This window comes from Oncorhynchus gorbuscha, linkage group LG13 (genome assembly GCF_021184085.1).
Source record: "Oncorhynchus gorbuscha isolate QuinsamMale2020 ecotype Even-year linkage group LG13, OgorEven_v1.0, whole genome shotgun sequence".
Taxonomy (NCBI): Eukaryota; Metazoa; Chordata; class Actinopteri; order Salmoniformes; family Salmonidae; genus Oncorhynchus; species Oncorhynchus gorbuscha.
The window spans coordinates 74,995,106-75,007,951 of record NC_060185.1 but is presented as its reverse complement, the minus strand read 5'-3'; the positions used below and the strand labels follow the sequence as shown (position 1 = coordinate 75,007,951).

The following is a 12,846-nucleotide window of genomic DNA, read 5'->3' as shown; positions in this document are numbered from 1 at the left end:
GCTAATTTACATAATTTGAGTCAATTGAAGGTGTACATGAGGATGTAATTCAAGGACTACATTCAAACTCAGTGCCTCTTTGCTTGACATCATGGGAAAATCAAAAGTCAGCTCAAGATCTTAGAAAGAAAAATGTAGATCTCCACAAGTCTGGTTCATCCTTGGGAGCAATTTCCAAACACCATAAGGTACCACGGTCATCTGTACAGACAATAGTACGCAAGTATAAACACCATGGGACCACGCGTTCTGTCTCCAAGAGATTAACATACTTTGGCGCGAAAGGTGCAAATCAATCCCAGAACAACAGCAAAGGACCTTGTGAAGATGCTGGAGGAAACGGGTACAAAAGTATCTATATCCACAGTAAAAACGAGTCCAAAATCAACATAAAGGCCGCTCAGCGAGGAAGAAGCCAGACTACGGTTTGCAACTACACATGGGGACAAAAATCGTACTTTTTGGAGAAATGTTCTCTGGTCTAATGAAACAAAAATAGAAATGTTTAGACATAATGACCATCGTTTTGTTTGGAGCAAAAAGGGGGAGGCTTGCAAGCGTTGTGGGGGTGCTTTGCTGCAGGAGGGACTGGTGCACTTCACAAAATAGATGGCTTCATGAAGTAGGAAAATTATGCGGAAATATTGAAGCAAAATCTCAAGACATCAGTCAGGAAATGAAAGCTTGGTCGCAATTAGGTCTTCCAAATGGACAATGACCCCAAGCATACTTCCAAAGTTGTGGCAAAATGGCTTAAGGACAACAAAGTCAAGGTATTGGAGTGGCCATAAAGCCCAGACCTCAATCCTAGAAAAAATGTGCGCAGAACTGAAAAAGCGTGTGCAAGTAAGGAGGCCTACAAACCTGACTCAGTTACACCAGCTCTGTCAGGAGGAACGGGACAACATTCACCCAACTTATTGTGGGAAGCTTGTGGAAGGTTACTCGAAACATTTGACCCAAGTTAAACAATTTAAAGGCAATGGTACCAAATACTAATTGAGTATGTAAACTTCTAACTAAAAAATAATAAAAAGCTGAAATAAATCATTCCCTACTATTATTATGACATTTCACATTCTTAAAATAAAGTGGTGATCCTAACTGACCTAAGAGGGGAATTTTTATTAGGATTAAAAGTCAGGAATTGTGAAAAACTGAGTTTAAATGTATTTGGCTAAGGTGTATGTAAACTTCCAACTGCAACTGTACATGTAGGTGGGGCGGCAGGTTGCCTAGTGATTAGAGCGTTGGGCCAGTAACCGAAAGGTTGCCAGATCAAATACCCAAGCTGACAAGGTAAAAATATGTCCTTCTGCCCCTGAACAAGGCAGTTAACCCACTGTTCCTAGGTTGTCATTTTAAATAATTATTTAAATAAAGGTTAAAAAAGATAGATAGATAGATAGATAGATAGATAGATAGATAGATATAAATATATAATTAATCATTAGACACAAATGGTTCAACAGTATATAATACCCCCCGTTTCTACACTAATAATAACTATGATTTTACCCTTTTATTATGGATATAAAAAGATAGCAAATCATATTTTACAGCAAGGTATCACTTTCTCCCTTATAGCATCATCAACAACACATTTGACAATGCACTGAGGCAGTAGTGGACATACTACTAACACACACCAGCTCAATAGGATGTTATTCAACTTTGACTGGACTGCCCTTGAAGTGAACTGGACTTAAGGGTATGGCTCTGCACACTATGTTTGGGTGCATCACAGTGAAAAAATGACCAAAGTGGCTTAATTGAAAAGCCAGAGCCTGTCCAGACTGTTGATACAGTACAAGTGATCTCTCTTCGTGTCCCCTTGGGGAATCGTATGATGCTGGGAGGTGGCAGTCATTCGTGCTTAATAGAGCAGGGAGAAAAACTAAATGGAAAAAGAGAAACCTGCATTGGTAATGGCAAGGGCAAACTCCATGTCCCAGGCCATAGATGTGCAAACCCAGACACATTCAAGACCAATATAAGAGACAACGGAAATTCCACCCCAAACTCTTTTGTTACCTGTTTCTTTACTCCATTGTTGATACAGTCCCAAAATGTTTCGCCTTTCAGCAATCAAGTTATCAAGATATTTAAACTTTCAAAATACAGAAATAAAGCCAGTACATTGCATTTTTATTTATTTTTTTACCCCCTTTTCTCCCCAATTTCGAGGTATCCAAATTGTTTTAGTAGCTACTATGTCTCATCGCTACAACACCCGTACGGGCTCGGGAGAGACGAAGGTTGAAAGTCATGCGTCCTCCGATATACAACCCAACCAAGCTGCACTGCTTCTTAACACAGCGCACATCCAACCCGGATGCCAGCCGCACCAATGTGTCGGAGGAAACACCGTGCACCTGGCAACCTTGGTTAACCTTGGTTAGCCCGCCACAGGAGTCGCTGGTGCGCGATGAGACAAGGACATCCCTACCGGCCAAGCCCTCCCTAACCCAGACGACGCTAGGGCAATTGTGCGTCGCCCCACGGACCTCCCGGTCGCGGCAGGTTACGACAGAGCCTGGGCGCGAACCCAGAGTCTCTGATGGCACAGCTGGCGCTGCAGGACAGCGCCCTTAACCCCTGCGCCAAAATACATCATACCGGCTGTAATTTTAATAGTGCTATATCTTGATTGCTGACAGGCAAAACTATATAACTATATATGGGACAATATCAACATATATAACATAATGAAAGAAATACCAAAAGATAATTGGTATTTTATTTAAGACCGACTCATTCACGGAACACGCCTCCACATACAAACATACCTCTTCCCCGTCATTGAGTACGATGGTGCCGGCCCGCTCGACCACGGCAAACACCATGACGGCACACAGCTCCCTCCTCACAGACATGGTCATGTTGGCAAACGCTGGCAGCTGATGCATGAACTCCAGTAATTGCTCTGTGGAAAGGTTGGAGAGGGAGAGTAGAGAGGGAGAGGTGGTTAGGAAGGTCTTGACACAGTGGAGAGAGAGAGGACGAGCGTAGGAGGACTTGGCAGTCCTTCACTCTTCCTTCACCCTCTGTGTGGCTTTGGTCGAAAAAAAGGGCACAAGCTAGTGGGAGAGAAGGTGCATTAAATTCAACCCCACAAGTGATGAGTACCCAACAATGGGATGATTATCCACTAAGACAAAGTATCAATTTAATTTTGATAGACAGAAAAAAAACTGCATGAGCATAAAAGGAAAAGCGACCTTTTGCATTCACTTCGAAGTGTGTCTACATGAATCAAATCTCATTTGGGGCTTCAGCTTGGCTGTATAGGGCATTGCCCGTCCTGATTCCTGCCCCATGCATTTTTTTGGCTCCTTGAAATAGCTTGTTGCGGGAGAAGGGAAGGACTCCATCCCTGTGCTAGGCGCAGAAAGTAAGTCTGGGGTGCGGGCTGACCTGTGCTTGGCATGGCAACAGTGTCGTGTGGGAATCCTGCGGAAGCACTGAAACTTTAATGCGCCGGGAGAGGAGAGGACGTGCGACGTTGACCTAGAAAAGCCTGTCGGCAGAGAGAGCGGGAGGGGAGGGGCGGCGGGGAGTTTGTGGGGTTCGTCGAGGGGGACCCGGGTACTCTCTCGCTCTCCATTTGCATCCACTAGATCAGCCACACATCACATCTACAGCTTAAGCTTCATGTGAGTAAATGTGAACTAATCTCTTCTTTTGGCTCCCTATCATTGTAGCTGTGATGCTGCTAACAGGCCTATGATATCACAGTCTTTGTGTGGCAGTGCTAAAATAAATTCACCAAACGAAAGCATTGAAGCACGAAGGCCTGCAGATGGACACATAATCCACGGTAACTAGCTAATACAGAGGGGCGGGGTTGAGATACACCAAGGGCGGGGCACTGGGAGAGGGGGCGTCACTGTGCATTGTTTGATTAAAATCGTGAATGCTTGATTAAACTCTGATGAGCCTACAAAGGGGATTTCCCCTTAGTGAACAAAGCCAAATCTAATGGGCTCCCATTGCTTTTCCAAATGTCTTGCCAGAAAACAGCAAGCACTCACATACAAGGTATTCTTTAGCAGTGGTAATAGGCATTATAACCGTTGTTTCTAGATTTTATGAGTTTAACGGTGGTGTGGAATAGTCATCCCCTTCTGTGTAATTGGAGCCAGGAAGCAACATAGCAAAGAAGGGGAGGCACCCTGCCTAGCGCCTACACAACGGTAGGGGAAACACTGGCACGACACAGTTAAATACATTTTGGTTCCCAGAACCTTGTGAGTAGGTTACTTTTGAATCAATCAAAGGGGAACCCCTGAGGGAATGTTAGGGGAACATTCTGTGTTCTAGCAGGAACTCACCTATGTCGTCATCGGTGCGGTCCATTGGGTCCTTCTCCAGGCAGTCCCGCACGATGTCGCGGCTCATGAGGGGGTCCGACGCTCGCTCAATGTCCTCCTCGTCATCGTCATCCTCGGAGTCGACGGCGGTCTCGGGCAGGCCGCTGAGGTCCATGTCGCCTGGCTCGTTTTCCGTGGCCTGAGGGTCAGAGGAGAGGATGGATGTCAGTCAGTCACCCAGGATCAAGTCATCATGGATCAAGTCGTCCAGGATCAACAAAAACACAACGGCTTTCTCCATCATAACAACCACCATCAATCTTAGTTTTAATAACACAGAGTGCTGCGAAATGGTCACTGGTCCATACTAAGCATGTCAGCTCCATCCATCTACTCCAAGTAGTAACAGCTGCACACTGGTGGGCTGAGATGAGGTTGGTAAATCTAAATCAAGGTTTTGGTGCAAAAACTTCAAATAAGCGCTGGTAAACAAAACAACGGCAAGAAGCAGACCGTTTCAATTCAATGCTTCAAAAGCAACAACAATGTCTGAACATCTAGCCTGTTTGGTGAGAATGATAGGTCTGAGAGACACACACACACAACACTGCATACCAAAGCACCCCGCTATGCAAAAAACACCCAGCTAATTATTTCATATCTCTCCCTCTCCGGGCTCCCCATTTCCACTTTGACTGACAACCTCTGAAAGAGTGATAAAATATGTACGTAGCAAAGAAGAGAAAAACAAACAAAAAGAGAGAGCAAAAGTAACACAATTGACAATGTCACACTGATATTAATAGAGATCTTGGCACTGTGCATCCATCAAGGCTTCTCACATACTATAAATATCGCTGAGAGGCCATATTGTGTGTTTCATGCTCTCAAGACGAGCTCCTCCTCGGAACGAAATCCAGGCACGAAACAGGGAGATAAACTAAAAACCCTCCCCTCCTGTCGAGTGCTAAACGACTCCTCTTACCTGAATAAGGTGCCGAAACTCCAGCCTTTTCACTGAGAGAGACGAAAACAATGTTGCCTTCGCAAACTGCCTGCAGCAGCCTAGTCCAAGACGCATCTTTAGCGCCCGGGCTGCCAGTCGTGTTTTTCAGAGATTCAAAGAGTCCCCGTCTCTCACCGAATGTAGCCCTATGTCATTTATCCTTAACCATCATGTGCAAATGCCTCATTAATGATTCACGGTGCTGTCTGACTAGCCACTCAGGCGTCAGGAGGTCCGAAAAGTAGGAGGGGCAGGGGAGGGGCCTGATGGGGCGAGAGGGCAAAGGGGCAGGGTTATTCCGTTGGGGAAGGGGTTGGTAAGGTGTGGACTTGGAGTGAAAGAGGACAATCTGAAGATTGAGGTATGTCGGATCCCAATGCGACAGGGAATAACGGAGGTGGTGAGATGGAAAATCCTAGAAAAAAGCCATCAGTCTTCAGCTTGATATGAAAGTCAATGTCTACTGATGCCGAAACCCGGTAGAACACACAGCTATATTCCACATGAACAAACATTGTTGGCAAATCTCAGGAGACAAAAGAAAAGTAAAATGTCCTAAAATAGCAGGGAGCTAGTCCTCTCACAGTAGCATTAATTTATTAACATCGCTGTATGTCAATTCCATATTACCACCCACCTAGATTTATGAACCAGCCTTATAATAAACTAAATACTCGTAAGTAGTGCATCTATCATCATTTAGAAGTGTGTGCCTCGGGAGGTTGCAACACCTTCGGATTTGATTCGGACATCCTTTCCACTGAGTTACACAATGTTAGACAGCCCAGTGGGAACGCTGAACCATTAAAAACGTCAAATGTTCTCGAAATACAGAGCACAAGTCAGAACCCCTCTGTGTGTGTCATCCATAAATGTGTGGTGAGCAAAAAAAGAAAGGGGTGTGGGTGGTTAATATTTCAACAGGGCTATTCTTGGATCAATGCTTTCAAGCCTCCTTCTGAAGAACCGATTTCATGATTTATTCAGAGGCAAAACAGTCTGCCATGTTTGCCAGGCAGTGACAGAGGATGCAGCTCTACTCTTCTCTCTGGGAGGAGAGACGATGGGGCACTCCAGCTGACATGGCTCGTGGATGAGAGGACTCCGACGAACAAGGGGCATCATCGCCAAGAGCTTTACCCTGGTAGACGTCCATCTTTGAATAGATCTTACACATACAGTCCTGTGATTTGGGTTGTCCTTAACTTCTCTAGGGTAGGGGGCAGTATTCGGAATTTTGGATGAAAAGCATGCCCAAATTAAACGGCCTGCTACTCGGGCCCAGAAGATATGATATACATATAGATTTGGTAGATTTGGATAGAAAACACTAACGTTTCCAAAACGGTTAAAATAGTGTCTGAGTATAACAGAACTGATTTGGCAGGTAAAAATCTGAGAAAAATCCATTGAGGAAGTAGTTTGTTTTTGTTTTTGTAGTTTCCTATTCATTGCCATTACCATATCCATTGACTTAGGACTCAAATTGCAGTTCCTATGCCTTCCACTAGATGTCAACAGTCTTTAGAAATAGTTTCTGGCTTGTCTTCTGATAAATGAGGGAGTAAGACCAGTCTGAATGAGTGGAATCTGCCGTGTCACAGAGCTTTTTCATATACGGTGTTGTCCTCAATATTGTAATGTATTTACGGTGTTGTCCTCAATATTGTAATGTATTTACGGTGTTGTCCTCAATATTGTAATGTATTTACGGTGTTGTCCTCAATATTGTAATGCATATACGGTGTTGTCCTCAATATTGTAATGTATATACGGTGTTGTCCTCAATATTGTAATGTATATACGGTGTTGTCCTCAATATTGTAATGTATGTACGGTGTTGTCCTCAATATTGTAAGGTATGTACGGTGTTGTCCTCAATATTGTAAGGTATATATGGTGTTGTCCTCAATATTGTAAGGTATATATGGTGTTGTCCTCAATATTGTAATGTATATATGGTGTTGTCCTCAATATTGTAATGTATATATGGTGTTGTCCTCAATATTGTAATGTATATATGGTGTTGTCCTTAATATTGTAATGTATATATGGTGTTGTCCTTAATATTGTAATGTATATATGGTGTTGTCCTTAATATTGTAATGTATATATGGTGTTGTCCTTAATATTGTAATGTATATATGGTGTTGTCCTTAATATTGTAATGTATATATGGTGTTGTCCTTAATATTGTAATGTATATATGGTGTTGTCCTTAATATTGTAATGTATATATGGTGTTGTCCTTAATATTGTAATTTATATATGGTGTTGTCCTTAATATTGTAATGTATATATGGTGTTGTCCTTAATATTGTAATTTATATATGGTGTTGTTCTTATCACAGAGTTATCCTAGAGACTGGCACAACAAATACCGATCAGCTGCTAACACATCCGAGTCCATTGATATTGTAATTCACTGACTACAAGTTCCTGTGTTTTCACATTGTACCAACCCCTCTTTCACTCTATGCTCAAGCCCTTATAACAGATAACTCAAACATGCTTGGCGAATTGGCGCTGGCACTAGAAAAGTCTGCAGCACCCGGCCTCACCCTACGAGAATCAGAAGTCAAATGTCTGCTGTTTGCTGATGATCTGGTGCTTCTGTCACCAACCAAGGAGGGCCTACAGCAGCATCTAGATCTTCTGCACAGATTCTGTCAGACCTGGGCCCTGACAGTAAATCTCAATAAGACCAAAATAATGGTGTTCCAAAAAAGGTCCAGTCACCAGGACCACAAATACAAATTCCATCTAGACACTGTTGCTTTAGAGCACACAAAAAACTATACATACCTTGGCCTAACCATCAGCGCCACAGGTAACTTCTACAAAGCTGTGAATGATCTGAGAGACAAGGCAAGAAGGGCATTCTATGCCATCAAAAGGAACATAAATGTCAACATACCAATTAGGATTTGGCTAAAAATACTTGAATCATTCATAGAGCCCATTGCCCTGCAAAAATATTCTCAGTGTACAACGTAGAACACCAAAGAATGCATGCAGAGCAGAATTAGGCCGATACCCACTAATTATCAAAATCCAGAAAAGAGCCGTTAAATTCTATAACCACCTAAAAGGAAGCGATTCCCAAACCTTCCATAAAAAAGCCATCACCTACAGAGAGATAAACCTGGAGAAGAGTCCCCTAAGCAAGCTGGTGCTGGGGCTCTGTTCACAAACACACCCTACAGAGCCCCAGGACAGCAGCACAATTAGCCCCAACCAAATCATGAGAAAACAAAAAGATAATTACTTGACACATTGGAAAGAATTAACAAAAAAAACAGAGCAAACTAGAATGCTATTTGGCCCTACACAGAGAGTACACAGCAGCAGAATACCTGACCACTGTGACTGACCCAAAATTAAGGAAAGCTTTGACTATGTACAGACTCAGTGAGCATAGCCTTGCTATTGAGAAAGGCCGCCGTAGGCAGACATGGCTCTCAAGAGAAGACAGGCTATGTGCTCACTGCCCACAAAATGAGGTGGATTTCCTCAGATTACACAGATCCACAAAGAATTCGAAAAGAAATCCAATTTTGATAAACTCCCACTATCTATATCTACTGGGTGAAATTCCACAGTGTGCCATCACAGCAGCAAGATTTGTGACGTGTTGCCACGGGAAAAGGGCAACCAGTGAAGAACAAACACCATTGTAAATACAACCCATATTTCTGCTTATTTATGTGATCTTGTTTTCTTTAACCATTTGTACATTGTTAAAACACTGTGTATATATATATATATATAATATGACATTTGTAATGTCTTTATTGTTTTGAAACTTCTGTATGTGTAATGTTTACTGTAAAAAAATATATATATTATCTACCTCACTTGCTTTGGCAATGTTAACACATGTTTCCCATGCCAATAAAGCCCTTGAATTGAAATATAAGAAAGAAAGAAAGAAAGAGAGAAAGAGAGACGGACACACAGAGAGATAGACACAGAGAGAGAGAGTAGATGAGGGATTTAATGGAGCCGCTACAGCAGACCTGTTAATGAGGACCTAGCAGATGGCCCTAAGACTGGATCAGGGCCTGGGCACAGTAGAGCTTGTTCACAACCTGTCCCCACCCCTCCACATGTACATACGCCTGCGCGCACACAATATTTACTCTACACAGATTGTGTGTGCACATACAAACAGCAACACTGACATCGACTAATGCACACACACACAAATGCACTCGCAGATACACAGACAGCAGGTTACGACGTCGGGAGCCAATGGGGTGCCTGCGTGTGGTAAGAGGATTTGGTGTGATTGGCTATGGGGCCTGACTTCAGTCACGAGATGGGGGGGGGGCTGTTCTGTTATATTGGCATTCAAAGGGGGTTGAGGGGGATGTTGGTGGGACGTTGTTGGGAGGTTATGGGTTTCTCCATGGGCACACAAAGTGTGTTTGGGGGGGGGGGGGGGACTGTGCTTACCTGATATATGTCTGACAGGCTGCTGCTTCCAGAGTCGCTGGTGACACTACATCCTGAGTGGCTGGAAGACACGTGGGTCACCTGTGGGTGTAAGCCGTCGGCCAGGTGGAGTCGGCTGAAGTCTGCGGGGAGCTGCACACACACACACGCCACACAAACAGACAGATGGTCAGTTTCACCCGTCTCAACCCACTCACACCACCCACGCATGGCTGCATTTAAAAAGGCACTTGGCTACACGGTGGGTGCAACACTTGTCGAGCCCAGACCAAAACATTGTCTATTTTAGATATTAGCGTTACGTAGATGTTTGCATGGCATGTGAAGGCCTTTCGCCTCTGTAGGGCACAGGTGGAGTAAGGGGAACCAGTTCCAAAGTGAAAATGTAGAAATTATGCGACAGTGGGTGAGTTGAGTTCCCTGAGGGATTCTAGATGTAATTTATTTCAATCTTCTGCAGTTCATTTGATGTCCCTCTACATTCATTTAATTTCAATTAAAAAGGCCTTAACACATCTCATTCTCCTGTGGTTTACTTACATAGCCGTCTGAATAGAACATACATGAACACATTTTAATGAAGCCTGCGCTTTAAACGCTAAACTACTTCCAAATAATGAATAATCAAACTAGCAGCTGTTAATTACATTTCCCACTTTCATGGCGTCCATGGAGAACATTTAAAGAGTTTAACACAATCTACGTTTTAGTCCGAATAGAAGAGGTATCTATTTAACATGAAAATAATCATTTATTTTAAAACGTAGCTCAACATTTTAAGCCCCTCCGTAATAGCACCAATTACCCGACGCTTGTAAGTGCATACAACCAAGATCAATTCAATTTGAAAGCGCAGGCAGTTGGTTGGCAAACCTTGCCGTTCTGTTTCCTGTTCATATTTACTGAGCTCCTCGTGTGTATGGAAAGTAGCCCTAGGCCAAGCAGCCGGGGCAGTTGGGTAGCCCCAGGCCAAGCAGCCGGGGCAGTTGGGTAGCCCCAGGCCAAGCAGCCGGGGCAGTTGGGTAGCCCCAGGCCAAGCAGCCGGGGCAGTTGGGTAGCCCCAAGGCCAAGCAGCCGGGGCAGTTGGGTAGCCCCAAGGCCAAGCAGCCGGGGCAGTTGGGTAGCCCCAAGGCCAAGCAGCCGGGGCAGTTGGGTAGCCCCAAGGCCAAGCAGCCGGGGCAGTTGGGTAGCCCCAAGGCCAAGCAGCCGGGGCAGTTGGGTAGCCCCAGTCCAAGCAGCCGGGGCAGTTGGGTAGCCCCAAGGCCAAGCAGCCGGGGCAGTTGGGTAGCCCCAAGGCCAAGCAGCCGGGGCAGTTGGGTAGCCCCAAGGCCAAGCAGCCGGGCAGTTGGGTAGCCCCAAGGCCCAGCCGGGGCAGTTGGGTAGCCCCAAGGCCAAGCAGCCGGGCAGTTGGGTAGCCCCAAGGCCAAGCAGCCGGGCAGTTGGGTAGCCCCAGGCCAAGGCCAAGCAGCCGGGCAGCCCCAGGCCAAGCAGCCGGGGCAGTTGGGTAGCCCCAGGCCAAGCAGCCGGGGCAGTTGGGTAGCCCCAGGCCAAGCAGCCGGGGCAGTTGGGTAGCCCCAGGCCAAGCAGCCGGGGCAGTTGGGTAGCCCCAGGCCAAGCAGCCGGGGCAGTTGGGTAGCCCCAGGCCAAGCAGCCGGGGCAGTTGGGTAGCCACAGGCCAAGCAGCCGGGGCAGTTGGGTAGCCACAGGCCAAGCAGCCGGGGCAGTTGGGTAGCCCTAGGCCAAGCAGCCGGGGAAGTTGGGTAGCCCTATGCCAAGCAGCCGGGGCAGTTGGGTAGCCCTAGGCCAAGCAGCTGGGGCAGTTGGGTTGCACAAGATTGTGTCATCCCGTTGAGCTAAAACCTTGAGAAGACTTCAGTACCAATGGCAACAAGCATGTATAATTACCAGACTCCAAGATACACTGTGGTGTTAAGTCACAGGCTCATTCCTAGATATATGAAGATGACTGCGCAACATACAACCACCACAAGTCCCAGGGCAGAATTAGCATTAAAAAAGGTAGAATCCGCAGTTGCTACATCCACTTTTGGACGTATAAATTAATGATTTGCGCCCATTGATTTTTTTAAAGAATATAATGTATAAATGCCTTGAACTTAGTTCAACTGTCACACTCCATGAGAACACAAAAATATACATTTATATTTACATTGGAGTAAAACAAACAAACATTGTATTGCCTCAACCAGGTTAAAACTATAATTTAGATTTTATGAATGCCATCCTTGCATCCATAGCTCTGTCTATACATTTGAGTGGTTACATTTCTCAAGGCCCATCTCTCAGCTTTTTACCAGAACAGAGCTGTGGTGGAAACTTTGTTTCAAGTGCGGATTCTAGCTTTAAAGCTAAAGGTGCAAAATGGTGCGAAATCTCAAGATGTCCAACTAGTCTTGCAGAAGAAGAACAATGGAAAGTGCTATTCTCAATCTGGAGCATGAATCCACAAGCGCATCTATCCAAACTGACCCAGGTCAATGTTAGGAGTGGAAAGACCATTAGGTTAAATGAATCAAAGGAAGACATAGGCTACTCCAAGAGGCATAGTTGAATATGAATATTAGAGTGTTTTAATGTATCTATTTATTACCACGCTCAACCATTTAAAGGAGGCGGTTGCTCCTTAAAGCCGACCCCCTGGCCGTGACACAAGCATTGATTTCTATTTCACCTTGGAGTCATGCATTCATATTTTAATCTTCACACCTAAAAGCCCAGCGCAATGTGATACAAATAATGTTGCTCTTTATTTAGCCATCTTACATATAAAACCTTACTTGCTCATCACAAATGGTGAATAACTCACTACAGGTTAATATGAAGGATGTGCTTGAAAGGAGGCACATAACTCTGCATTGTTGGGTTGTATTGGAGAGAGTCTCAGTCTTCCCCCACACAGTCTGTGCCTGTGTTTAGTTTTCATGCTAGTGAGGGCTCGAGAATCCACTCTCATATAGGTACAAGGTTGCAAAGGGCATCAGTGTCTTAACATCGAGATTTTCCAAGGCAAGAAACTCTGAGCGCAGCCCAATACAGATATCGTGCACA

General features: G+C 44.8%; 1 protein-coding gene across 14 annotated transcripts in view; it reads right to left on the bottom strand.

The window, feature by feature from the left end:
- Positions 1-12,846, bottom strand: part of LOC123993519 (rap guanine nucleotide exchange factor 2-like) — a 157,443-nt gene that overhangs the window by 37,829 nt on the left and 106,768 nt on the right. For 13 of the 14 annotated variants that reach the window (XM_046295751.1, XM_046295737.1, XM_046295745.1 and 10 more), the window contains 3 exons: positions 9,778-9,909; positions 4,335-4,512; positions 2,790-2,926 (listed from right to left, as the gene is read on the bottom strand). In XM_046295751.1, the coding sequence (XP_046151707.1) occupies positions 2,790-2,926; positions 4,335-4,512; positions 9,778-9,909 (447 nt within the window). The remainder of the gene's footprint in view (positions 1-2,789; positions 2,927-4,334; positions 4,513-9,777; positions 9,910-12,846) is intronic. The other variant, XM_046295747.1, reaches the window with a different exon arrangement.